The sequence below is a fragment of the Anopheles coluzzii genome, chromosome 2 (assembly GCF_943734685.1).
Source record: "Anopheles coluzzii chromosome 2, AcolN3, whole genome shotgun sequence".
NCBI classification, from domain to species: domain Eukaryota; kingdom Metazoa; phylum Arthropoda; class Insecta; order Diptera; family Culicidae; genus Anopheles; species Anopheles coluzzii.
Genome location: NC_064670.1, coordinates 102,775,355 through 102,802,616, shown reverse-complemented (window position 1 = coordinate 102,802,616; position 27,262 = coordinate 102,775,355). Strand labels below are relative to the sequence as shown.

The 27,262-nt window shown below is 48.6% G+C and overlaps 1 protein-coding gene across 1 annotated transcript; it reads right to left on the bottom strand.

Annotated features, from left to right (window-relative positions):
* Positions 1 to 69: 69 nt before the first annotated feature.
* On the bottom strand, positions 70 to 26,829 carry LOC120947973 (putative mediator of RNA polymerase II transcription subunit 26). Its single transcript, XM_040363896.2, has 6 exons — positions 26,450 to 26,829; positions 11,296 to 11,487; positions 2,881 to 3,167; positions 2,636 to 2,803; positions 1,030 to 2,021; positions 70 to 951 (listed from the first exon to the last, which is right to left on the bottom strand). The coding sequence occupies exons 1-6, from the start codon at positions 26,540 to 26,542 to the stop codon at positions 929 to 931; spliced, it is 1,755 nt and encodes a 584-aa protein (XP_040219830.2). The 5' UTR covers positions 26,543 to 26,829; the 3' UTR covers positions 70 to 928.
* Between the last annotated feature and the right edge of the window lie 433 nt (positions 26,830 to 27,262).

Here is a 27,262-nt window from a genome sequence, read left to right as displayed (position 1 = left end):
TTCAAATTGTAACCATAAAACGGGCTGAAACCGGAACCTTGTGCAGAGAAAGAAGAGACACGCATCATACACGTTTTTAAAATCATATTTATAAGATTTATTTGTCAGCTTTGAACATACACAGTTGAGTGCTGTCTAACTCAGCTTGTTTGCTGTTGCTTGCTGCATCGTTCCCCTGGCGGGAAATGGGTGTGCTTGCCGGGGTTTTTTTTGTATGTTGTTGCTTGCTAAAAGGGGATCCTCAATTAGTAAAAACCATCTCCGAAAGCCGACTGTCTTGTTGAAGTCGCTCGCGCTTGTACTTGTACACGGAATGTATTTAATTTTCCCTCCCATGTTCCAACAAACACACCACTCGTCTTCCATTCGCTTTCCCAAAATGCGTCGGCGCGTTCACTTATCACTTCGAGCATTGTGGTCCAAAGAAACGCACTTTGCGCTTCACACACACATTACTCAAACGCGCTAATCAATCCAGTTAATGCTGTTTCAATCCTTCTTGCCGAAGGCGATGTTTAATGCTGCTTCGGCAGACGCATACACCATTCGTTCCCTTGTTCAAATCCAAAATCATATATACACATTATTTCATTCATTCCCTTTTCTTTGAAGGGTGATGTTGTTTTGCGTGCGGGCAACCACACACCACGTTGAGATTCGCTGATTTATCGCTGATGGGGTTTGCTGTCCAGTAGGATGTATGTGGTAGTAGGTAGAATAAGTGTCCGTGGCGTGGTAATTCTGCATTTTTTTAAAATCACATCACAATTTGTGTCGGCGTGTGGTTTTGTTTGGGGTAGCACGTACACAAAACGGGAGAAAGGAAGAAAAAATAACAAGCCCATAGGGTGTTGTGGAGAGAAAGAGGTGCTGCTACCGTTTTTCTTTAGAGGTGTTGTGTAAGCCCTCTCCTGTCGTTACTATCGATTTAAACCGATCGTGGCTGGACATCTGGAAAGACAGCGGGAAGGGAAAAGGATCGTTAGCGTACGTTCGATTGTGCTGCTTCGAGACAAACAAAATACTTACAGTGCGGACGGACAGCATCCTCCTCGGAGGCGGACGTCTCCACCACCTTGCCGGGCAGGCTGATCGGGGTCAGCAGACTGCGCCCGTAGTGGATTCGTCCCATCGGCAGCATCGGCTGCGGCACGGGCTGCTGCTGTTGCGCCACCTGCTGTTCCGACTGGTGCTGGACCTGATGCTCCTGCTCCTCCTGTGCCTGGTGTGCCATTTCCGGCTCGGTTGGGCGCGGCGGCTGCTGCTCCTGCAGCTCGCGCTCGTCCGAGTGTGGCGATGGGCCCTCCTGGTCGGGCACGTTGCGGTAGGAATCGGTCTCCTCCTCGCTCTCCTCCGACTCGGCAATGCGGGCGATGAGCGAGCGCAGCTGCTCGGTAAACTTCTGGGCGGCAAAGTCGGCCACGTTCATCTCCTCCGACGAGGGCACCGGGAACTTGTGCATCGCCATGTCGATCGGCATCTCACGGATCTGGACCTCCTGCTGCTGGGGCATCTGCTGCTGTTGCTGCTGGGGAGCTGGCTGCTGCTGCTGCTGCTGTTCCGGTTCCGGCTGGCTGCGGACGATCTGGGGCGGCAGGAAGGGGCGCATAAACTCCGGGATCGGAACGCGCTGCAGATGGATGCGAACCTCGGTGTGCGGTGGCATGGCGGCGGGCTGAGGCTGCGGTGCCGACTGCTGCTGGTGCATCTGGGCGGCCATGATCTGGGGCAGCTGCTGCAGGAAGGGATGGAAGTTCGGGCGACCCATCGGTCCGTCCGGGCGCGGGGCCTGCATGATCGAGGCCGGGATCGGGGGCAGCTGCTGCTGAGACTGTTGCTGCTGCTGTTGCTGTTGTTGGTGGGGGTTCATCAGGGGCATCGGGAAGATTGGTCGTGGCATCTGGCGAATGATGGTCTGGGCGGGCGGTCCCATCTGCTGGGGCAGGTGGGTGAGCGGGCCGAAGGTACGAACTGGCGGGATCGGGATCAGAATCTGGCGGACAGGCTCGGCATCCTCGTTCCTATTATGAGGGAGTTGCTTTGTTAGTACACTGTAAAGTAGTGATTGTCCGGAGTCGTTCGGAATCGTCCGGAGTTATTCGGTGTCGTTGGGAATCGAAGTCATCCGGAGTCGTTGTGAGTCGGAGTCATCCGGAGTCGTTCGGAGTGGTTCGGAGTCGTCTGGAATCGGTTGGAGTCATCTGAAATCGGTTGGAGTCATTGGGAGTGGGAGTCATCCGGAGGCGTTCGGAGTCTTCGTAGTCGTCAGGAATCGGTTGGAGTCGAAGTTACATCAAGTACCGAGCGGTTCCTGTTGACTCCGACCGACTCCGGTTCCGGTCAACTTCGATCGACTCTGGGCGACTCCAAAAGACTTCGACTCCGGTCGACTCCGGCGAACTCCGACCGATTCTGAACGACTCCGAACGACTTCGGACGGCTCTGGACGACTCCGAACGATTCCAAACGACTACGGGCTACTCCGGATGACTCCGACCCCGGGCGGAACTAATGGTTCGGATTTTGCCAGTGTCGGAATCGGACTAACAATAATCGGAGTCGGATCTGAGTCGTGGGTGCACTCCAAAGAGCACATCGCTACTGTAAAGAACTCCTGGTAGTTGACAACACTTACTTCAGCTCATTGCCCGACTCGCAGAAGATGGCAATGCGCTCGCCGGTAACCTTCTGCTGCTTCGGGTCCGTGGTCAGATCCATGCCGAACGGCAGGCGCACCATCTTCGGCGGCGAATCGACCAACTCCTCAGAACGGCGTCGCTCCACGATGCAGTTCATGCGGGACCTGCGAGGAAATGGGACAGAAAAACGAAGTTGAATATCCCACTCACTCCAAACTCCTGCTCCCAAGCGCCTACTCACTTCTGGTTTTCCCGAAGGATAGCGCTCGCCAGATCGGTCAGATGCAGATCGAGCGGCAGGTTGACACGGTGACGGTTGTTCATGTCGATCGACTCATCGCTTTCGCCATCGTTCGACGAATCATCCTCATCCTCCGAGTCGCCCGACTCGTCCGAATCTTCCTTGTGATGTTTGTGGGCCTCCGCTTCCTGCTTGTGCTTCTTGCTCTCCTCCCGATCGATGGTCTGGAGATTGCTCTCATCGGCTGACAGGTTGTCCTGCATCAGTGCCTGAGCCTTTGGCAACTCCTGGACAAAAGCAAAGATAAAAGCGATGTGTTAGTCCAACTCCTACTTCTTCTGCGGGTTCATTTGTACAGTTCGTAACAAGACGCAATGATGTAAGTGTTTAGTGTAACCAGCGATGCCGGACGTCGGTACAGAGAAAGCCCTCCCCCTACCCCCCCCCCCCCCCCCCCCCCATAAAAAAGACTTGTTTACACTTCCTACACGCGCTGCAAGTACGCAAGATTGCGTAAAGCGTGCCAAACAAACACACGGTTACATAGCCTTTCGCGGGCGTTGTTGGGAAAACCCTTTGGCCACCAACTCTCGATACGATAACAATGATAATGCTCGATAACGAGAGCGCCTACGTGTTACGGCATTCGGGGGGAAGGGAGAAAGCCATTTATTTCCCATGGTATCGGATTGCGGCCAAGTGGCTGTTTGGATTGGAATTCGAACTCTTCGTCAGGTGAAGCATATGGCGATTCTAATAAGGGAATTGCATGCATTGCAGTTACCAGTGGGGCTCGGATTTGGTCAAAACCGGGGAGTTACGAAATTCCCAACGTGTCTCTAGTGGTATGTCCCTCGGTGGCTTGTATGTTGTAATGTCTATTCGGTGTCGATGTTACGCTAGATTCGTGATAAAATGACTCTTTATGTTTGGTGTTTCGTGCGGACATCGATAGAGAGTATGCGTGTGGTGTGTGGATTGCGTGTAGATGTCACGATACGATCACGATCGTCACATGCATTTGGTTAGGCCAATGGTGGGACAAGTACTTCCAGGTGATCTTCAATCTTCAAGAAGATGCAATAAGTCTATTTTGTTGTACATGATTTGCCCAAATAGCACTCCGGTCTTACATTTCCCAATCCACAAGAGCACAACGTTTGTATGATCGCGAAATACTCTTGATGTTACTACTCTTCATTCCCTCCATAATGATGCTGCAAATGTACTGTCCTTCTAATCGCAACAACGTATGGTAGGCACTCATGCCCATCAGTCACACGATTAGCCACAGATTGTCGCGAGCTCTATCTCTTATCCCCCGTCGTATGTCGGGCGCGCTTTCACGTCCAACTGTCTGTGCAATTACACACTCTCGTTACACGCTTAGTAAAGCTGCCGCGTGGTAAACATCAGTCAAAAGGTGGCACATTCTACACACCCTAGTTGAATACGTCGTAACAAAAATAGTGAAGCATTGGAAACAGCAAAAAAACGTGCACTTAAGCAGTACAATACAGCATTACAGCCAGAAGCTCCTACGAGGTACGATCCGCAGCGATGATAAATCGTAGTAGCGATTATGAAACGACCTTTTTTTTGCTGTGAGGAGTCCAAAACAGTCAGTCTTCTTCACCTTCTACAGTGAAGTTGTACACACAAGCCATCTCGGGTGCACTCGGGGCAACGGTACAAATGGTGGCGAAGACCCCCTAAACATCGGATCGGAGACCTCCAGTAGCACCACTGTGGGACGCCCGGTGCTGCAGATCGGTTGAATGTACGATGAATCGCTTTTATTTTCAAACCGCCGCACAAGCGACGAACCCCCTTGGCGCGCGCTTGGCAGCGGTTACTTCATCTTCGCCTGTGTGTTTCTAGCAGCATGCGGAGAAGAGGGCTTGCCCATCCATTTGTGCACCCTTTGGAGAGGGGGGGGGGGATAGTGAAGGGGCTAGTCCTTGGCAAGAAGAGAGCGGTGGTGGACCTTTGAACTTCGCTTCGCTTCTCACTCTTTGCTCGCTCTTTGTAGCCACGGCTTTGTAGGGATGGTTTAGCCAGCATCCAACACACACACACACACACACACACACACACACACACACACACACACACACACACACACACACACACACACACACACACACACACACACACACACACACACACACTCATGCATGGAAACAACGCCTAGGAAAGAAAAGTGAAAGTGGTTTTACCACAATCCCGTCGGCGCACTCGGAAAGCTAGCGGGGCGGCCGGCTTGGTCGGTGGTACTTTTCGCACCCCACCCGAAATGCTTACTTTCTTTGCGCGGGTTTGTGTTGTTACCATTATTTACCCGTTATTACTGCTCATGCCACCCCTACTCCACCCCCCCCCCCTCCTCCGGGCGTTGTGTTTACTTCTCCCACATCTCCCACACGTACAGATTGCATTTGGATTTTTCAGATTCAATGCGAGATTGAGAAGCGCTCGAGATCGAGATGATTTCATCGACACCAGGGGTAAGCGACGAACCCATCGTTAGGTTATCTACGCGCAGGGCCTAATCAAGCGACAGGGGAGGGGGATGGAGGGACTGGTTTTATGTGGCAGGCTTACACACAAACGCCACCAAACGGTGAACGGTTCGGCTCAGCGGGTTTCGTTTGGCTTTTGATTTGTAAATCCTCCACAGGCCTGCACCGAAAGGGCCTCCCATTTAAAGTCTAGTGACCTTTCCGATGGAACGAAGACGAAGTTTTGGGATGGAAATCAGCGGATGATGCTGCACTGTGAGGCACTCTAGCACACTGGAGTGGTGCTGGTGGATTTGAAATTCTGATGCTGCTGCCGCCTCTTTTGTCTTCAAGCCGTGGCTTAAGAGATGAAGGGACGCGTTATATAACGGGGCTTTAATGTTTGTAAAGGCTGTTGAACCCCTTCCGATCAGTGGGGGACGATCTTCTGCGTTCTTAGCAGACAATGTACTCGAGCTGTCGGTATGATTTAAATATAATGCTGTGTGCCACAAGCGAGACACATATCGCGTTTCACTTTCATTCCCACTTACTCAGTATGAGTCATTCACACATTGCGGCTTGAAGGTGCATCTTGGTTTTGCTTACAATAATATACCAACTGCTCCCCCTTCTCGTCCCAATGAGTACACGGCTCATTAACAAATCCTCCAAAAAGTGAGAGGTAAGCGATCTGTCACGAATGGGGCAGAAAGTCGCCTTACCACCCCCTTTTAGCGGCAATCTTCAACAGATTCGCGCGCAATCAGCAACGTGCAAAAAGAGAAGGCTTAAGTGCGTGTGTGTGTGTGTGTGTGTCTGTTTGTACATTTGGAAATCACTCTTACAGAGTGGTGAACGGCGGCTTGGTGGATTCATATTCCGTTCCGTTTGCAATATATTTACGAAAAGCGGCCGTGGCGCCGATCATGCGATCGGTCCGTGAACGGGCAGCGGTTCGGTTCGCATTTTGCATCATGCTAATCAGCTACTTAAACAGCCAAACCTCGAACCACCTTCGTCAGTCACCTGATGATCAACCGTAGAAGGTTGGCAAACAACGAACGCCGGGTTCGTCGTCTAGTTTTTGGCAATGAAAATGAAACATCTCCGGGTCTTTTTGGTCGCGGGATGTTTGTTTTGCTGTCAGAAGGCGAACCTTGCACAGTGTGTCACTATTTAACGTGTTTCATAAACATTTTGCACAAATCGTTTTCTCTCTGCCAGTGATGGTGGTTAGTGCCAAATTCCGTCGAAAGAAAAAACGAAACGTTTTTTTTTTTCAATAATAAATGACACTCCCGGGACAAAAAGCGCGACGCCGTTTTGTTGACAACACCCAGACGACGAACCGAAAGTATAATTTGTCTTTGCCTGCCTGCTTGCCTGCCGGCTAAAAAAGCAAAGGCGAGGCTCCATTTATCCTTCCTTTGCCGCCGTTTGCTTTAGAGCTTTGTAGTTGTTTTGTCTTGATGGTTTCCCCCCGCTCAGAAACGTTGCAAACATCATTCACACGATGTGCGTGATGTTGTTTCGCAAAAAAAGCCACCCACATCACGCTTGTTTGCGAAAGTAGATAGTGGGAAGTGTACTCGATCACGAACGAAACAAATGGAAAGCTTTTTTCGGTGCGTTTTTTGTTGTTTTTATATCCTTTCTTCCTGTTCGCCGCGCAGAGCACGGTTATGGAGGGTGTTTAATGTTACGTGAATCAAAATCCGGTCAGTGGGCAAAACAACAACCAACCTCCTGTCTCGCGCCTTCCCTTTTGCTGTGCTTTGGTTGTGGTTGGTGCTATCAAAGCGACGAACCCCCACCCGTCGGACGAACACACGCAACCCAACAGCGGGCGGGTGGCAATAGAGCACTCTTGCTTTACGTAATTGTAATTAAAAGAAATTGTGTACTTAAAAGTAAAACAAACAAACGAATAAAACCATGGACCAACACAGCGCCTGGACAGTTGGCGCAATGCATTCGCGCTCGATCGGCGATCGTCAATTCCAAAAGGGAGACGAGGAGTAGCAGCAGCAGCAGCAGCGCATCTTCACACTACCACCACATCCCCTGGGTTGGCCTTTAGTGTCTTCTCCCCCAGGCAGGCAGATATCAAATGCGTACCAAGGAACAAAAAAAAAGACGACCTACGAACGGTGCATCATTCATACGATGGGGTGTAACTGCGTCACCGTGAGTCGCTAATGATACGATCGCGATCGCAATTCACGATTGTGCTGGATTGGCTAGTTTGGCTGAGGGTGGGTGAGGGCCGCCCTCCATTATTAGCATGTCGGATGGAATGGAGGGGGGGGGGATTGCGAGGGGGGCGATTGGTTTCGAGTGCTTAGGCGATGCTACACGATGGCGGAAGGTTCCAGGGTTCCATGTTTGGAGGTACAAATTATAGAAAATCAATTGCTCATTGTTTTTCCCTCTCCCAGCCTGTGTAGCTCCCAAAGGGTCGCTCGATACCACGGTAGGGCAGGTAAACGTGCCTCGGGATGAGGGAATCGGACATTCCAAACTTTGAAATCGCTTCGAAATCGCGCACGAAAGGCACTATGGGCGCGATTCGTTCAGGGTTTTGAACTTAAACACCATGGGGAAATCAGGTGAAATTTTGTTACCTAAATTGTCATCCCTGTAGATGGGTTGGAGCAAGAAAAACGGCCAACTGTCCCAATTCCCTGTTAGCTGTCAGTCACGAACTCGTTAGAACAGCAACATCTGGAACATCTCTTTTTTGTTCCTGCCCTTAGTACCGCGTTTGCATCGCCGTCAACGAAACATGCGAACTTTAATCACGTGGAGTCGCATCTACAAAGTGGGCTCTTTTTTTGTTGTGTGTGAGGTGAGGCCGGCAGCTTGCGTTAAGCGTGGCGCTTGTTCGAGATAGCATTAGATAGAGAGCTTTTTTCGTCCAATCATTGCCTAACCCCCATTACCAAGCTTATCGGAAGGTGATCAAGGCTTTAATTAACCTTGCGGCAAAAAAATGGTGCGTTGGGAACGGCTCTCGAATCTCCCAAACCCCGAGATTGGCCACGCGAAGGCTGCAAATAAATAAAATGCCTGCGACAGACTAGGTCGAACGTGTGCGAGAGCAGCATCTTCCCCCCGATCCACAGATTGTTACATGCCGCTACTGTCGGCGTTCTTTGTCTAATTTTCTCACCGATTGCGCTCAATCTCGGGGATGATAAGAAAGCAGCTGTGGCGCAATTGTGGTAGTTGCACCGGCAGTCAGTGTAATGAGCTTTAATATCCGGTAAGGTGCCCTGGGGAGGCCCGACGTTACACAACCGGACAAACGGATTGTGATCACAAGGTGGTGTCAATTCGCCTTCTGTTGATACATCGCTACAAGTCAAGAGAGGAAATATGATACACACGATGCTCATGCTCTCTCTCTCTCTCTCTCTGCCACACTAATAAAATGCAAAGGAAAGCTCTTCTTATCGACAACTCCGTCCATGGGGATTTTTATTGCGTTTGAAAAAGCTTCTCTTTTTTTTTGGAGCGAAACTGGTTTGAGCTTGTTCAGTTTCGAGATGAAACCAGAATTTCCAGATTGTTGCACAACAAACGAAAAACTTGGTTTTTTCTCGTTTCGAGAATCATCTGTCACGGGGCGTTAAACTTCTCGAGAAAAAAAAGGAAAACAAAACAAAACAGCTTTTTGATACCTCGGGAGCGGTGATAAACAATTTCGCTGACCGTTTACTAAACCTGTTTTGTCGGTTTTTTTTGGAGGAATGTTGAGAACAGGCGCGATTCAAACTCTACAAACAATCATTTATAGACGGCGACTTCAAGATGGCGTCACTGGCTAAAGGGAGATTGACTAGCGTCACTCAAATTACGGACGGTGTCGCTGTGTCGCTATTAGCTTCGAACCTAATTGTAATAAAAAAGGGCTATATTTTATACATTTCACAACCTTCCCTTCAACCTACAATTGTCTTGTCTTGGTCATCCTAGAGGGTGATTGCATCGGAGAGGAGCACCGTTTGGTCACGAACTGTCCTTGATTTTCCAAAATGTCATGCCCACATCGTTAGGTTCGGCTTTTCGGTTAGGGCACAGTCGGATGCATTGTGCTATAGGAGCAGTAAACCGCACGAAAAGGGTATTTATGATGGATGGATGTCTCTGCGTCCCGGTGACTAGTGCATCGCAGTACAATTAGCATCGGAATTGGTTCTCCGCCGTTGCGTCGTTGGAGGGAGTGTTCTAAACGGTCATTTGATTGTGGGATATTAAGTGGCATCTTCCGATGCGCATCTGAAGGGTAATTAATAATAGTTAGTTCTATCGAGAAGGTTATTCCATCGGGAAGTGGGAGTATACATTGGATCTTTGTGACACTCACAATTGCAGCCTTCAGAAATCAGATTTTGGTTATCATTTCCTTGAAATCAGCGATGAAGATTACAACTAAACACAAGGTTCTTGCAACATCTGAAACGCGGATCGTATTGGTCGGCTCTTGAAGGAAGCTCTCTAGCTATCTGATTATGTCAGGTATGTTTTTTAGATAATGCTTGACATACTGGAAGAAATATTGCACCTTAGCGCATATATTACACATCTACAAATGCTCACATTTCCGCTCGATAAGTTCCCCCTATTACCCGCCACCAACAAGCACGGATAGTGATAAAACGTGCCAATTGCCAGTTCCAAAAGATACAGCCGAACGATAACCCCATTAGCTGCGGTCCATCAACGTTATTCAACGAGGCATCAAATGGTCCCGTGGTTTTAGCGTTTTGTTATCCCTCCCCGCAATACCACAGAACCTTGAACTATCGCCACTCGTAAAGCTGTACACTGCCATGCGTTAGCACGTCTTGTACACGGGGCCAGCTGGAAATAAAACAAAATAAGATGGCGAGAAGCACACAACCCCGCATACCATAAAGCTGTCAAGCGCTCGCGATGCCTCCTGGCCGCCTGACTTTTACGATCGCCACACAGCCTCACAGCGGAGTTGGAGCAGAAGCTGGTGAACGCGGAGATCTCGCCCCGTAGTGCGACTCACCAAACGTCATCCAGCCGGTAATCACGAAGGAACAATCGGCATAAGTGGTTTACGACAAACGATTCGCCTGTTTGTGGTGTACTATGCGGTGGATAGTGTAGAGGACGCTCAAGTCAGTGAGGTGCTCAGCAAGGTGGGTCAGCATCTGCAGACCGGTCCTCTTCCCACAAAGATGGTCTCTGCGGGGCCCGCAACACCAAACCACGAGGTTAAAAGCTTTCCGGTTTGTGATGATGGCAAAGCGAGCAACAAATCGTCATGCACTGCTAGCTCTACTAAGTACTGCTAGCCCGAAGAAGTGTTGAGGTTAGGTGCTTCTTTGGTGTCAGCAAAAAAGATGCTTCCTACAGCGAGAATAGCAACACACCGCGTACACCTCGGGGCTGCAAGGTCTACAAATTGCTTGACGTTTTGGGGTAAATAAATTGTGTGGTTTATGGAAACCAACGCCGTCTTGCGCTGGTTCCATGCTGTTCCAAGAAAGCGCCCCAATGTTGTGACTACCAACAAAAAAAAGCGAAAAACATTGAAGTACAGCCGCGTGTCTTTCTCCGCGTACTGTCTCTTCTGAAAACAAACTAGCCGCCTGCCCGCCCCGGGGTCTTCCTATTCGCTTACAAACGCTTTTGTTTTATAGCTTTCCGGCTGACCGGGCACGCAATCGTACGTGGCCAAAAGTGTTGACAACGGGCGTGACCGCCCAGTTTTTTGTGTATGCTTCGGCGAGCACATGTACTTGACTCCCGAGGGGGGCGAAAAGAAAGATGATACTGAAGATCACACAACGTTCGATGTGGCCATGATCTTGACACATCCGTCTAGTGGCTTTCTGTGTGGAATACTAATGGATTTTTTGTTAATGGAACTTACCTGCTGCATAGCTTCCAGCATCAGCTCCTTGTTGAGGACGGCATCGAGGGCCTGCATTTGGTCGCAGGACTGCTTCGCCTGCAGGTACGACGAGGCCAGGATGAACGATCCCAGAATGAAGGACGACAGCACCACAGTGATCGCGATGATCTTGGCGATCTTCACCGAGTTGGCTTGGCGCATTTTGTAGGCCTGCAAGAAGAGAATGAAAGAGCATAATTACTAAACTGTTGAGAAATTTGATCAAATCGTGAAAAATGCATAAGTAGAAGTCATTGATGGAGTTTTTTGCACCATGAAATGCCAATCGCCAAACACAATAGGCTCAAGATATTGTGAAACCAACAAACTTTGGACAAAATGGTTCGATTCAGTTCCAATTTCCGGTCGCTCGCTGTCTCCGCGGAGCGCATCCGGCTTAGCGAACCACCGGAAAGAGCTCGCATTAGCATATCGGAGAACTGCACACGGGGACAAACGAGTCAAGCTCCCTTTTTGCCGGCCCAGTAGTATTCCGCACACGTACGCATTACGTCGTCATCCGACGGCTTGGCTGTTTGCCTGCTGCAACACTCGTAATCGCCGCTCCTTATATGCGGTATCCGAAACGATCCTAGCCGCTGCGGTTGGACGTTCCATCGATATATGGATGGGAAGCAGTATGATATAAATATATTCCCCGGAACGTTAACCGTTCCGAGCGCTGAGTAATAAAACTTCCCCTTTCATTTGTTGAGCCGTTGGGGACTAAAGCGACGAATCCGCCCAAAGAGAGAACAACTGCAAAAAAACAAGCTCCTCACTTGAGTGAGAAAGTTCCCCGCAAAGTGAATGGGCAATGTGGGAGATGCTCAATAACATATCAATATTGTTTTTAGCCCAGCTGTGTGTCAATATTCGCGTTAAACGCTTTGCCACCTTTTTGTGCGGCTGACATCATGCCGGGCGAATGTGTCCGGGAGGTGGCGAATTGTGAAATTGGAAAGAGAGAAAGGCGTAAAGATGGGAAAACCCCTTACTCTAGGCACAATCAGTAGTTTTGTTTGCAACTTTGTCACTTTACCGGTAGCAAGATGATGCAGCATGATCCCAAGCACTTAAGTGATTCCAAATCCAAAGTGAAATCAATTGCAGTTTTGGTTCGTTTATGTCTTTTTTGGCAACGATTTTAAATGTGTCAATCGATCAGCTTTTCAACCTGCAAAGCTGACATGCAAATTCTGCCTAATGGGTATTTATAGAAAGCTCCTTCAAATAAAGCAGAAAGCGAGGAGAATAGACTTTCGGAGTGAAAGTAAATGTGCTTTGAGTAAATTCCTGCTTTGATTTGTGGAGATTTTTCGGTGCCAATTCCAGTATAATTCCATTCAAAAACAAATGGGGAAGTTTTTGTAGCAAAAATATATGTTATCTTCGGGTCTGGGAGTCCCACCAGACCTGCTTTTGCTCGCTGTGTGCTTTAGATGTCACGTAATGGAGGTAAACTTTTTCGAAAATCGAAAGGAATGGGTTTCTTCACTGTTAAATATCAAAATGATAAACAAGCAACCGGATGCACAGTTAAGATCGTTCGCTAAGGACACTACCCACCGGTTAATCGGTCTACTTAAAATCGAAATTTACAATTTATGATCAGGATAGAGCATTACGTGCACGGGAAGGTAACTGAAACTTTGCCACCAACACGATCGTTCCACACCGTCGCTCATCAGCTGTTTCGGTTCTTTTATGATTGATGATTTACTGCTGTTCACCGTGCTGGGCTTATTGCACATCATCCCCCTTTTCCAGGTCAACTCAGTCACGCCTGATAAAGCCTATGAACCTTTCCAGAAAAGGGCAAAGATTAGCCCGAACGCCCGTAAGCTCCTCACAGCCGTGGTTAGTAATTAAACAGAAATAAATCAACGCTGCGCGCAAACGGGGCAAATTGGAACCCTCTTTCTCCAGCGGGAAAGGGGCCGAAGGTCACAAGAGAAAGGTTACACTTTCCCGGATGAAAATCCTAAGCTCTCGACCCCCTCCCCCTCTCGAGGAATAATGGGGATGGAATTTGAAATGCGGCTTTTTTTCTTAAAAAGAAATAGGTAGTGAGCTTAGCAGAAGGCTTTGAGTGCGGCGGGATTAGTTTGTTTACAAATCGCTTGCCCTGGTGGGGTGGCATGTATGTGTGTGTGTGTGTGTGTGTGTGGCAAATGATGAGATCTGAACCAGCTTGCTGTGGCAAGGTATCGTGGTAAAACATTCTCTTCCCTTAATTGATTCCCAGCTGCCGCAACGTAATGAGCACGGGTTTGCTTTATCACCGACGGTGGATCGTTAAGAGATATTTTTGTTTAGCTTTTTTTGCTCACTTGACCTCGCTCGATTACACAAAGATTTACCTAGCTTGTCTGGCTGTAAGTGCTGCAGGAAACTGCACGTCACAGCTTGTACCGGATCGACCTGATCGGCTGATCTCACGCCGTACATTTTGTTTTGCCAGCATCATCATGCTCGATCAGCACTTTGCCCTACTGCTGCGGGGTGTGAATTCGAGCTTCAGAAATCGTACACCGAGCGTGAGTTTGTATTTTGCATACATCAGTATCGAACAGTGGAAGTGTGCGAGATCATCTCCATGTCTGTTCAGCGTGTGCGCTCATTATTAACATTAGCTACTCATCGTCCGTTACCGAAAAAGGGAACTGATGAACTGAATTGTTGGTTTGATTGAAGCATCTCAACCAGCCCCCCGTTGAGCAAACGAAGGAGGCATTTGCATACGTGAATCGACGTGAATTGTGCACTGCTGATTGAGCTCGGTGGCAAGACGACGGTTGCGTTTTGAAGCACACTCGAGAACGATTTTGCAGAAGCGAGTGTGGGTCTCTTCTGAGGCGAAGAAACCGATGAAAAAAAAAGCACAACAACACCATTCACATGCACACAGTCGCTTCCTCACAGACACTCAGCAGAGTTGCGGTGGATCATCACGACCACGAAATGGGCATAAAGAGTACTTTGCGCTAACATCATTAACGTGAGTATGGTAATTTTCCGGGCAGGGTGAGCAGCAGGCCCCAAAATGTTTGAATCGCTTCGCTATTAGAAGCGCAGCAACAAAAACGAAGCTAACCTTCTGCTGACATCATCCATCTTCACAAGCTCTGTGTTTTGTTATTTTTTTTTTTCTATCTTGAGTTTGTGCTTTTGGGTGCCACCAAGTGAGAGAGAGGCAGAGACGGATCGTCTTCATTCCATCACCCATTAAACATTCATCTAAATTAAGCACGAAACCATTTTAGTGCAAACGATTAAAATTTGAGGGTGTTCGTTTTTTTTTGTTTTGTTTAAAACCCTCCATTTTAATTGTCGCTTAAGGTCGAACGTAAAGTTTTGCAACCGAACCTTCCTTTCTGGTGGTGGTGGTGATGATCGTAGTAAAATAAATTCCCCTCCCCGCCCAATGTAAATGGCGCACTTATGTAACACCCCGTTTACGTTACGTGCGTAATTGTGCATCGTTGGTTGGTCGGCAGCATCAGATTGATTACTTGCCTGTGTCGGCAAAAATCCGGATACCACCGTCGTTGGCGCATCAGCATCGTCGTCAACAACAAAAAAAAAAGGCTACAAATAGAGGAAAAACTTCAACGCGCGAATGCGCAACGAACGCGAGCGCGCGCGCTCGCCTGCTCTGATCGGTCGGTAGGGGGAATTGTGCACGGAAAATTGTGTGCTGTGTGTTGTGTGGAGGCTGAAAATTACTGTTTGAATGCACGTTGGACATGCAGTTTTCCTTTCCCTTTTTTTTTTTGAGCTGCCGACCCCGACAGTTGGCAGTGTTTGTGCGTTTTGTTTTTTGTTTTTAGTTCCCTTCCGTTGCGAGTTATTGTCGATGGTTTCACCTATTTGTGAGCTATTTTCCCACCATTTTCCCACCACAGCAACGCCAACGCGGAATGGGGCTTAATGTGTCAGTGTTTCTATTTTCTACTGCCACTAGCTACTGCTGCTGCTGGGAAGGTATTTGTACTCACGATAGAAATACGGGCCGGACGGTGTTCGGAAAAATGCGCGTGCGTACCTTTTTGTTCGATTTTCCGGTGAGAAAGATTGTGTGTGTGTGTGTGTGTGTGTGTGTGTGTGAGGGTGGGAATTGTTTGAGGTTGGAAGTTGACTTCCATTTTTTTCCCCTTAAATTAAAACCCTTTTTAAGTGTTTTAACACACTTTAGGTAATTAAAATCAATCTTTCTTAGCTAATTGAAAACGGACAAAATCAAAACAAAAAACGGTCATCACTTTCAACCACGATCATGTCTTGAGCCAGCTTTGTGACCCTTTTGCTCTGACCGCCTAACCGTACGTGATGATGCGTTATTTTTAGCGCTCCAGTCCAGTAGGTCCGACCCACCCCACCGTGGCTTGTTTTGCACGCAATGTGCAGCGAATGTGTTTTGCCAGCAAACACGCTAACCTACAATGGTGAAGCCGAAAAGTAGCCCGATCGACACATGCGTTCGGTGTCGGCACGAAGCTGCACCCTGATCGGAATAAGCAAGCGACCGTCAATCAAAAACGACCAACGGCGGTCAGTTGCCTGGCGACGGCATTAATCTGTCTGTCGCGGGCCTCTAGGGCAAGTCTGGGCCTGCCTGTCGTTCATTAAGCGCACACGCGCGGGTATGTGTGGCCCACATTTGTAGCACGATGAAAAGCGAAACCGAACCGACGAAACGACCGACCAACCGACAAGCAGGCAGGCAGACAGAGGGATCGATTGTTTTGCGCACACTCTATGTTGTGCTGAAGGGTGAGTCTTTGTGGACAATGTTTCTGGGGGAAAGGGGGAGATTTGGCTGCTTGGAAGTCATAATCCATCGTACCGACCGATCGGGTCTTGTCAGGGGATGTTACGTCTCAAAAAACCCTTTATGTGTGTGCTTTGTTTTGTTGTGTTGCTCTCCGCTAGAGCAAGTTTACGCTTCGCTTGGCGTCTTACCAGCGTCTTACCAGCGTCTTGGCAAGAGTTCCGTGTCTAATCGGTTGTTTAACCGTATCGCATTGCAATTATTCGATGGAAGAAGTCGAATTGTTTTTTTTTCTCGCTCTGCTGTGAAGAAGTTATTTAATCAATCTCCTACCACCTTCTCCGGCACGGTTCAATCGGTTCCCTGCGTTCTGTGCAAGGGAGGCCAAGGGGGAGCTCGTACATGTTGTGCAACCACACGAGAGGAACAAACCCTTCGCAAGACCTTATAAATGATCTGACGCTGTTTTCAACAGCGAGCTGCCGGTAGAGATGATCACCTGCCAAGAATTGATCATTCGATCGTTACTCAATTTTTTTTGTTTTTTGCAAAACTGGCCAACCTGAAAGAACCAGCTCCTGCCTGCATTATCTCGCGCGATCCAGAGTGATGCAGCAAAGCGTTAAATTACTCCAATCTGCTATCAACTGTAGCAAACCGCCTCATTAGGTCATGTGGGGCCGTGTTTGCGTGTGTAAAGTTTCACTTTTGTCTGCCAACCATCCGAACTGGACACCATTGCGCGGCCGCTCTTGCCGGAAGTATTACATTCTGTGTTTTTGTTTCCTCCACCCGCACCACCAGCATCCCCAGAAGGGAAAGGTAATTTCTCGCAAACTAGCCAAGCAATCAGAAGCCGAGCATCAGTTAGTTGGAGTGTGCTGATGGTGGGGGAGCCGTAGTTATTTGCTCATCAGCCTAGCAGTAGAGCGACGAGACGCAAAATAGGGGAACCAGCGGACAGCAACAGCAACAAAAATGGGCCCTCATTACATTAATAGCACCGGACGGTCATTACACGAATGAATCGTAAAGGGTTTGTTTTGTGCGTGCCAGCCAAAACGCTCCATGGCGCATGAACCACGTCAGCTTCGGCTAGAACCATTGCATCCGACATGTTTATTGTTTCGGATCCGTGGCCGCACTGACCCTGGGATTGGTTTAAAGGGAGCTTTAGGTGGTCGGAGGTATGGATGGAGAACCTACGATCATTGGAGAGTATTTTGAACGAACTGCAATTCTCGGGCTCGAGTTCTGCTGGAGATTTTGCTGTTGGGGTTTAAACACAACCAGTTTTATAAACCATAATAAGGTTTAACAGTTAAGCAGATAATTCCCATTGCCCTTGCGTTAGGGCTGGCGCAAACACGCTTTAATTGCGTGCATTTTCTGGAACCTTTTCAAAAGGGGCGCTAGCGAGCGATAAAAGCTTTTGTTTCCCCCCCCCCCCCCTGGTTGCTTGCAGCAATCGCTTCAAAGTGTCAAATTATCCTGTTCCGACCTTTCAAAGCTAAAGCACGGGTAAGGTAACATCACGCCCTCTGCTGACGACTGGAAGCAAACATTCCAAGCCAAAGCCTATGATTTCCTTGTTTTGAGCTATTTTTACAATTGGCAAACCCAAAACCCGTGTATCCCGTCCAATTGCCATCGCCATCGGGTGCACAATTTAAGTGCTGGAATGAGTTTCCAATTTCGCGCGATCACAAGATCGTGTTGAACTCATCGGCCCCCGCGGGGGTATCGATTTTCAAGTATCTGCTACATGGCACAACGAAACATATCAATTATCCAGCAACCGTTTCAAGAGACGATGGCAGAGAGAGAGAGAGAGGGTGATGTGATGTTTCGATGACGTTGGTAAGACTAATTACTTCCTGGTTATGGTGGTGCTCAAATTCAAGTGTGCACTCATCATGCTGGTGCTGATCGTGGGAGCCGTTGCGCTTGGCCATTTGTCCTGTAGAGCGTGATACAATCACGAATTATTCAAGGTTGTGGTGGTTGTTATTGGAACAGAAACAGTTACCGGGTTCTTGTTCAGATCTCACACCATTTCCCCTGCATCGTGAAGAGCCTCAAGGAACGGTGTTTGCGCGCCATTGGGTGCCAATGACGCAGGCTTTTATTGGAAATAGTAATCCAGAGCACACGCACGACTCCAATTCCGACATCGACTATTTCTAATTCGATTCCGACTCCGGCCAAATGGGAATCACTAGTTCCGCCCGGAGTCGTCCGGAGTCGTAGTCGTCCGGTTCGAAGTCGTTCAAAGTCGTCCGGAGTCAGAGTCATCTGGAGTTCTACCGGAATCGTCCGGAATCGCCTGGAGTCGTTCGGAGTTGTCTAAAAGTCGTCCGGAGTTGTCCGAAAGTTGTTCGGAGTTGTTCGGAGTCGTCCGGAGATGTCTGGAGTCGTTCGGAGTCGTCCTAAGTCGTCCGGAGTCAAAGTAGTCTGGAGTTATCCGAAAATCGTCCAGAATCGCGTGGAGTCGCTCGAAGTCGTTCGGAGCCATCCGGAGTTGTCCGAAAGTTGTTCGGAGTTTTTCGGAGTCATCCGGAGATGTCTGGAGTTGTTCGGAGCCGTCTGGAGTCGTTCGGAGTTGTCCAGACGACGCCCAATGACTTCGGACGGCTCCAGACGATTCCGAACGACTCCGAATAATGCTGAGTGGACCTTCCGGAGTTGTATCCGAATGTATGTCAAAGTCAGATAGGAGTGGACTCCGAATTTTTGCCAACTAAACTAACTAAACTAAACTAATTGGAAGCATTGGACGGTGTTCAACTTCAGAATCACGTAACGTAATATCTCCGACGCAGTCTTGTGATGCTGTGTCTTTGTATAAGGAGCAAGTCGCACAAAATCAGGCATAGAAATTCGCTTTCCATTTCCCCATTTCACTTCTGCACCGACAGACAAACAGACACAAAACTACACACAGAGAGTAATTCAGCATCAACTTTATATGGTAATCGATGACTGTCAACCTCTGCTCCTCCGTGGTCCTCCGTGGCGTATCTGTCCCGGTTGAAGTTTGTTACAGTTAAGCATTATTGCTTGCCCACTCACACACACACCCCTAGAAGGAAGTAAGCCGCTGTCGCTGAATGCAGCCAGCCGGAGCGAAAACGCTTTCGGGTGCTCCCAGCAGCTCCCAACAGTCTCGGCTGTGGCGTGGGAGTTTGTGTCACCCTTTTCCCAGACAACGACTGTTGCTGGGAACGATCAAACTTTTACTTCACTTTCAGTTTCATCCGGCCTGGCGAGATGTGTCTCGCCCTGGCCCTGGGGTTTTTGGCTGCAACTTTCTGTCCCGTGTGTTAAGAAAACCCGATTGGCACTGGAGGGCAAAAATATATATATAAACCATTTCGAAATCGGATAATATCATCCGCTCCCCGCTTCGGAGAGCGTTCTTTTACTTTGCTCGCTGCTTGCGTGTGCGCTTCGTTCCGCGGGGACTACTTTGGTGTCTCCCAAGGCAAAGGGTCGTGAAAGGTTTTGCGGTTTCGGTTAATGGCGAAAGTGTTGCACATTTGCCACACTGTTGCTGTCCTCTCGCCGCGGCAACGAAACGAAACCAGCAGGCAAACAGGCGGAGACCATTGCTTAACGCCTTACTTTCCCCCTGAAGGTATGGTGGGGTGATGCGTGTACTGAATTGAGCGTTGCTACTCCATTATTTGTGTATTATAACTCGGCACACACACAAACCTAGAAACGATAGAAATTTGCCTCGCGGCTTAGTTCGCCTCAGTGCGCAAAACGAGGTCAACAATTATGCGGTGCAATTGCAATCGGTGGTGACAGTTTTTCGGGGGTATTTTTGCGGTCAGTCAACCACTCACTCGGGGCGATGTGTCTCAGACGTTTCTCGATTGGCTCCCTGGGTAATTAGATTTTAATGGGAAACCTTACCCAATGTAGGTTACAGACAAGCGAGGTGAGACGTAGGGCGTAGTAAAGGTTTCCCCGACAAGAATGTGCATTATTGACAAAGTTTTAAAAATAGAAACAATAAAACTCCACTCCACCAAGATATGATTAGTTTTCTTTGTCTTCCGGTTCCCTTTTAAAGGCACGTCGGTTCGATATCGGCACGTCGGTCGAGTACGTGACAACGCACGGCCGTTTTTCCCCCATGGCAGTTGCCCAGCGTTGGTGACTGACTGGGAAATACGCACCGACCGGTAACTATCTCGTTCGTCTTTTGTACGTTCCAGGTCTCGTGTTTGGTTTCTATCTTCCCTTTTATTCCCGTAGCAAAGACGCAGTACTACCACCATCACAACCACCATGTGCAATGTTTGTGTTTGAACAGTTGGAACGCAGGAAACTGCCACAACCTGCGTGTCACAATCGATGGGAATGAGCAGAAGAACGACACAGAGAACGAACAAACACTTTGTTCCCTTTTTAAAGAGCGCGTTCGATTTTCGAAACCGTTCGTGACTTACAGCTCAAGTGCAACGAGTGCGCCGTAACAATCACCTTAAGAACGGCTTAATTATCGAGCACCAAACTACCAAATGGAGGGTGGAAAGCATTGTCAAAGCTCATCTCGAAAAGCAAAATATAATAATAAAAGAAATACGGAGAAAGAGGCGATTCGTTCCACGGTGATGAAGCTTTAAAAATAGAAAACAACTCGCGGAGAACGAATTCGAGTCCATCGAATCGATTGGTTTGAGCTGTCGCCCTGTGGTGGGGGGGGGGGGGGGGGGGGGGTGCGAAACGAGATTGAAATGTGTAACGTAGCGAATGGTGGAGCGTTTCGATTGTCTTTGGCAGGTGTTGCGCTGCATTGCATTAGAGGAAAAACCAGCAAGCGAGCATGGAAAATGGTGCACCGAACCGAACCGATTGCCAATGAATTCATCATGAACCAGCTGCCGTTTGTTTGGATTTGATGTACATGTACGTCTCCTCTCTGTCGCTCTCGCTGATCGATCAGTGTGGTGGCAGTGGCAGGCCCCAAGATCTAGGTCAACTTAGAGCGGTAGCTGGGATAGCATGGTCCGATCATCCTTTTACTTCTTGCCGCCGCATGGCCGCAAGCGCCGACGAGCGCACGACAGAATCAATACCCGCGACCAGAACTTCCCAGCGCGGTTTCGAACCGTGTCGTCGTTCGTGTCCATCGCGTTTTGGCACCACCACCACCAGCACCACTAACGCTCAAGTGACACCACATCCAGGTGGAAATAAACACGTTCGCCAATTAAGCCAGGTGAGGCGACACGGTGCACGAGAAGCGAGCGAACGTTGTTTGGCTTTTTGTTTTCATGTTGCGAAAATCATTATTTGCCCATCTTTGAAAAGATTGCGTTTTTTTTGTTGTTGTTCGCACTATGTTTCACTGGGATGGCAGCTTCAAACCGATTGAATCAGAAATTGTAGTGGAAAGGGTTCATTTTAATTTCCAATGGGATTCAACCGTTTTATGCTCGCCAGTTGGAGAACACGAACCACGCAGGGGAGCCTTAATTAAATCGGACTTTTATTCGCATTTTTGTGTAACATTGCACCATCTCCAGCTGTGACTTGGGGGCAGTTTTGAGGTTCGAATTCAAAGTGACCTCTCGAAAAAAAAACAAAACACCCCAAAACATTCAGTGACTGACAGACACGCAGCTATAAAAGCAGTCTGAATTCTCTCAACGCATTTGTTGGTCGAACCCATTTGCCTGGAAGGCGCTAAGGCAGCTACACACCTGGTTTGGCTAATTATTTGGCACTGCGTTAGCTGTTCCTCAAGCAGACCCCTACCCCTAAGCGTGCTTTGCCTGGAAAGGAAATTTAATCATTCGCCCAACATTTACAACGGGGAAAGGGTTTTGATTATGCAACGCCAATGCCCGCGTTTGCAAATCACCAACGATCGCGCGCGCGTTGGGGCACTGGAACCTGTGGCGCGGTAATAGACGTTCAATAAAATTAAATGTAACGTCTGTTATTATAACCACTAGGGTGTTGGGGGAGGAGTGTTTGTTTCACGCACAACCGATCGCTCCGTTCTTTTTACCAAGCGTTCGGCTATTTATGCTTCTTTCCTCACACTTGTATGCGCTGCTGCAGCATATGCTGCGCGGTTCGTTTCCTTGTTCTTCTTTCCATTTTTTGCCGGAGTGTGGCGTTTGTGCTGCCGCTTTTTGTGGGTTGTTTCAACAGCAATCTCCTTTGCATTTCCGTTTTGCTGTTTTTCGGTTTTTGCTTTCATTTTTGCTTTGCTGCGGCTGCTGGGCTTTGCGAGAATTGCATCTTGTTAACTAATCAGAAGTGTTATGCGTAACCGAATCGAAAGTAAGGAAGAGGAGGAAACAATTACCCCAGCATAAGGAGGAGGGGAAGTAAATCCGGCAATTCCGGTTCGAGTGCAGGGCAAAAAGCGATTAGATTGTGCCGGATTGCCGGTGGAATTGGCGGATTGTGGAAAAAAGGCGTTCAAGCTGCTGGTTTGGTCTGCATTGTTTTCGACCGTGCTACAAATTCAGCTGCGATGCTTTGGCGTGGTTGTGTTGAGGCAAGAAGCAACGAAATGGAAATAGAAACACCTTCCCCCCGAGGGTCGATGTAAAAAAAAGCTTACCAAAGCTACCGGCGGCTCATTATTCCGTGACGATCGTATTTTTTTTTATCTCGGCCCACGTTACAAACCCGAAGAACCCTCCCCCGAGGAGATAAATGCTTCAAAAACGGTTGAGAAAAGTGCATAAATTCCGCCCGGCAAGTGAAGGTGCAATGAATCCGAACAAACACACCCGGCCGTAGTGACTTCATCACCCCGATACTTAACCGATCGAAAGACTTGAACGCACTGGCAAACGACCCTACTAGCAATGAGAATGAAAAAGTGTGCGACTTTCAGGCGAGGGGCATGTAGAAGCATGGGGAGACGGTTGGAAATTCGCGGAATTGCTCGGAGGCGCGAGCGTGTTTTGGTTTCTACACAGTTTTTGCACTCACACAATTACACATGTGTGAATGTGTGCGTTCACTTTCAGCCTGCGCGCTCAGTTTGGTTTTCTCGCAGCGGCATGCGGGTATCGGTGTCTCGCTCGCACTAGTGCAGCGAGTGTTCCTCTGTGCGCTCCCCTTCTTGCCACCACACGAAATCGTCAGTTCAGCTCAAGCGTTCGCCGTGAAAGGCTGCGCGCGTGTTAGCCTAAGTCCCGGGCGATCGAAGTTTCGCTAAGTGTTGAAGTGTTGTGCACATTGAAATGAAGCTGCGCTTTTCTTTCACCATTTATCTTAAATGTGTGATATGCGCTGCTTTATTTCAATGTTTATTTTTGCTGTATCGAACATCAACAACGGGATCCACGCAGTTAGACGGCTCTTTGAAATACGACGATTTTTTTATATTAAGAATTTGTGTGATTTTGTGGCAAGATTGTGTGAAGCTATGTGTGAAAATGCCCCTTTATTTGCAATAAAAGTGATAAAATTTAAACCAAGTTTGATGTGTTCAAGTTTTTGTTTTGATTCGGGTGCACCAAGTCCGAATGAAGGAAAGCGCACAGCGCGCTACGAAAGAAACGAGCCGGGAGGAGGGGGTGTCAGTCCAGCGCAGCGCAATTCGCTGGAATCAAGTGGGAGGGGGTACCAGTTCAGCGCTGCGCAAGCCGAAAGAAACGGGAAGGAAGGGGTATGAGGAAAATACGATGAAACAGCGCGAGCGAGCGTTTTTTACAGCGAGAGCGCCTCGTGTATTTTAAAGGCAAGCAAGAGAGCGCATTCTCTCCGTGGTAGCGCTCCATCCGCCATTTTTAATTCTCAGCCCAAAACAACGGACTTCGGATCCGTGCTTGGGCCGGACCCCCACCGCGTGTTTCTACCTACCCCTCGCCTGAAAATTTCGTTCTCTTTGTCTGTCGGGGAGAAACCTCTCGCTCGCGCCAGCTGCCTTTGTTTTCCATCGATGGGGGGGGGGGGTGTTTTTTTTGGACAGTGTACGCGTGAATCGCAAATAAAAGCACTTAACCCAGGGGATGGCAGGCGAGAAGGATGGCACACTGGTTGGCAGATGGTGCCTTACGGGGCCAGGGACGTTGCGTTGTGATCGGCAGTATCGGGTCAGTGGGCAACAATAGGCATACAGCACAACAATGGTGTTGTGTTTTTAGTTTCATCGCCAACGCATCAGAGAGAGAGAGAGAGAGACGAGCCCTCCCCACTGTCGGATGGGCTGAAATTTTCACCACCCTCTTCACCATCACAAAAAACAAAAACCCGCCCAAAAATGAGACAATTGTTGGGTGCTCGCGCGCGTCCACATGCAGAAGCGCCACGGTTCGGTACCGATTTTGATAATCCATTTGCTTTCGGAGTCAGTGCGTTTTTAGGTTCACCACGGGAACGGGGTGCCGATGGATCGCGATCGCTTTAATTAGGATTCTTCATGCATTAGCTGCAAATGCAGTGTCATTGTCACTGTGTGACACATTAATGTAGCTGCACATCGGAACGGATTGCATTTGGCATGGTGAGATGGTGCCGGTTGCGTGTTGCAGTAACTGCAGCTGCCTCTAATTGTTACACGCTGAGTAGCTGCATAGGTACAACTCAGTGCACATAATCCGCTATTTAGATGGTTTGTGTGGAGTGATAATGTCATGCTTTCATTGCTCTCGGCTTTAACTTACCATGGAACTGTGGTTTACTTTCACGTCAGTCACTAAAGACTTCGTTTTTTTATTTTAATATTAATGGCAGACACCTTTACTTGACATCAGTACAAAACGAAGAGCAAATTGTGTGTTTCAAAGCGAAACGTTTTGCAGAACAAGCACCAGCTTTAATTAGAAGACCATAATTACAGTTCTGAAGTCATAAATTGGTACCCTGTAGGGTGCGAATCATTGCTAGCTTGTCAAAACGGCGATCCACAAAACCGGCCAGTTCTCATCGGCGCTCGGAAAGGTACGCAAACCGCAGGCAAACGATCGAGTGTACGATCACGATTTTGTGGGCAAATTATTTGCTATGCTAGCGATGGGAACCGATGCGCGAATCAGACAATCATTTTTTTATAGTAGATTCGTGAACCATCAAAACGACTTCTGAAAACAGTAAAATGATGGGGAGTTTTTTTTGGTGGAGGTCAATTCTTTGAGTTCTCAATCTTCACTGCTCTGCATATCTGAGCTTCAAAAGAATGATCTTAAAACGAGCTCTCCAAGTGCAAGCGATGCCACATCACCAAAATAACTCCCCAGGCCGCAAAGCAATGTTTGTTCTGAATCCAAAAAAAAAAAAGAACGACAAAAAACACGCTCCGTCCAGTTGGAAGCAAAAATCGACAGCGAGCTTTTACCGCTTTTAAACCACCCCTAACAGTCGCCGTAGCGAAGATGTAGCAGCAGCAGCATCGGCAGCAGCATCAACAGCATCATTATTATTCTCAAGGTCTCTCGATGGTGCTGAGTAAAATATAGCCTTAACACACATCTCCTGCGTCATCGCGCTGCGGGTCTGCTAAGAATGGAAGCTGGCGCGGATGGCAAGACGGCAAGCAAGCGGCACTGCTCTGCCAGCCGAGAACCATCTTCGCTCGGGTTACGATTTATAGCTTCAGCTGCAATCGAAACGATTCGAATCGATGCGGCGCATTAAAACCCCAACAACGGAAAAAGGGGTAGGGGGGTAGAGAAGATGTAAATGAGCAACAAATCTGCCACCGCCGTGTGTTCGTGTGCTGTTTGTGTGCCACAGCGCGGAGTCTCACTTTCAGCCGGCAAGCCGGATACGCTCGACGGCCGGCCACCTTGCATCCAAGGTGGACCGGGTAGGTGATGTAGTAGGATTGAGTGGAACCGAATCCCTTCAACAACTCCCCCGGGTCGGTGATGAAAGAGTTCGAAACGGCGGCGACACGAGATCACGAGCAGTGACTGTCGGTCTCTGTCGCTGAGGGAAAATCGCACGAAAAACCAAACACACTGACACACTGGTTGGTTGGTTTGACCTTAATGCAGTGGGTTTACATCGCACACACAGTCAGGCACCAAACAATGCATTCCCGAGGTGTGCGCATTAATGGTGATGGGGGCTGCGCTGCTTGTGGTGTGCCGTGTGGTGTGGTTTGTTTCGTGTTGCACACGGTCTGACACGATCATCACGACACAGTACAAGCGTTAGAAAATCACTTGGAAAGCTTCCGGTGCTGCAGCTACGTGGAGGAGTGCAACAATTGAGTTGGGAGCTGCCAGGGCAGAATTTTCACAAGAAAAAAACAAAAGCTCTAAAACTTCAGCGCTTGGCAGATGCATTTGTTAATTTGGACGATGAGATGAATGCAATTGGTCGGAATGAGAAAGATGGCAGAGTCAGAGAGTCAGACAAGGCGACACTTACGGGTGGGGCTTCACTAGTGGTGCTGTACACTTCACTCGCAGCATAATCCTGCTTCATCGTCACGGCCATCGAGTCCGGTTCCTTCTCCAGCATCTTGGTAGGATGGATGATCGGCGTTGATCGCTCGCGCTGCTCACAGCACTGTTTGCGCCGAAACGAAACCGGAAGCCACGAAACAAACAAACAAACGAAAACGGACCGAGGACACACCGAAACCCGAAACACGGATTACGAAACGCTTGCGAGATCTTGGTTCCTGCTGGCACGGACCAAGGGTGGGGAAAGGGGAAGATACGCGATTTGCTTCTTGCTGCGCTCACCGAGGGGACGTCCGTTCGCGTGAACAGTCGCGGAACGTTTGAATTAGTTTGAAACCGCTCGCCACCATATAATCCGCGCGAGCCACGTTCAGGGCCCAACACGATGGGGATGCGATCGTATGCGGTGCTCTGTCTGTCGGTGTGTGTGTGTGTGTGCGTTTTCGCCGCTGTTCAGGGTGCACGATCGTGATCGAGAGTGGTGTCGGAACGGTGGAGTGAGGACGATGTACAATGATGGACAAACTTAATACATCGGAAAGGTAATAGAGAAGTAAAGTAGATACATTTGTAGAAGATTATATATTTACAGGGATTTTAACTTTACATGTCTTGTTGTAACGTAACCTGCATAAATAATTGCTTAAAAGGCGTATTTTTGTTACTTTTTTTTATAAGATACCTAATTTAAAATACATTTCACACTCGATCGCAATAGTTTTTGACTGTGAAACACTCATTCTTCACCCGTTTTGCAAGACTTATAGGTTTACCC

Excerpts from the sequence above, each read along its gene's own strand:
- LOC120947973 (XM_040363896.2), bottom strand. The coding sequence starts at position 26,542 with ATGCTGGAGAAGGAACCGGACTCGATGGCCGTGACGATGAAGCAGGAT. Across the intron at positions 11,488-26,449 it reads CCACTAGTGAAGCCCCACCC|GCCTACAAAATGCGCCAAGC; the intron begins GTAAGTGTCGCC and ends CTCTTCTTGCAG. Across the intron at positions 952-1,029 it reads GGATGCTGTCCGTCCGCACT|ATGTCCAGCCACGATCGGTT; the intron begins GTAAGTATTTTG and ends CTGTCTTTCCAG.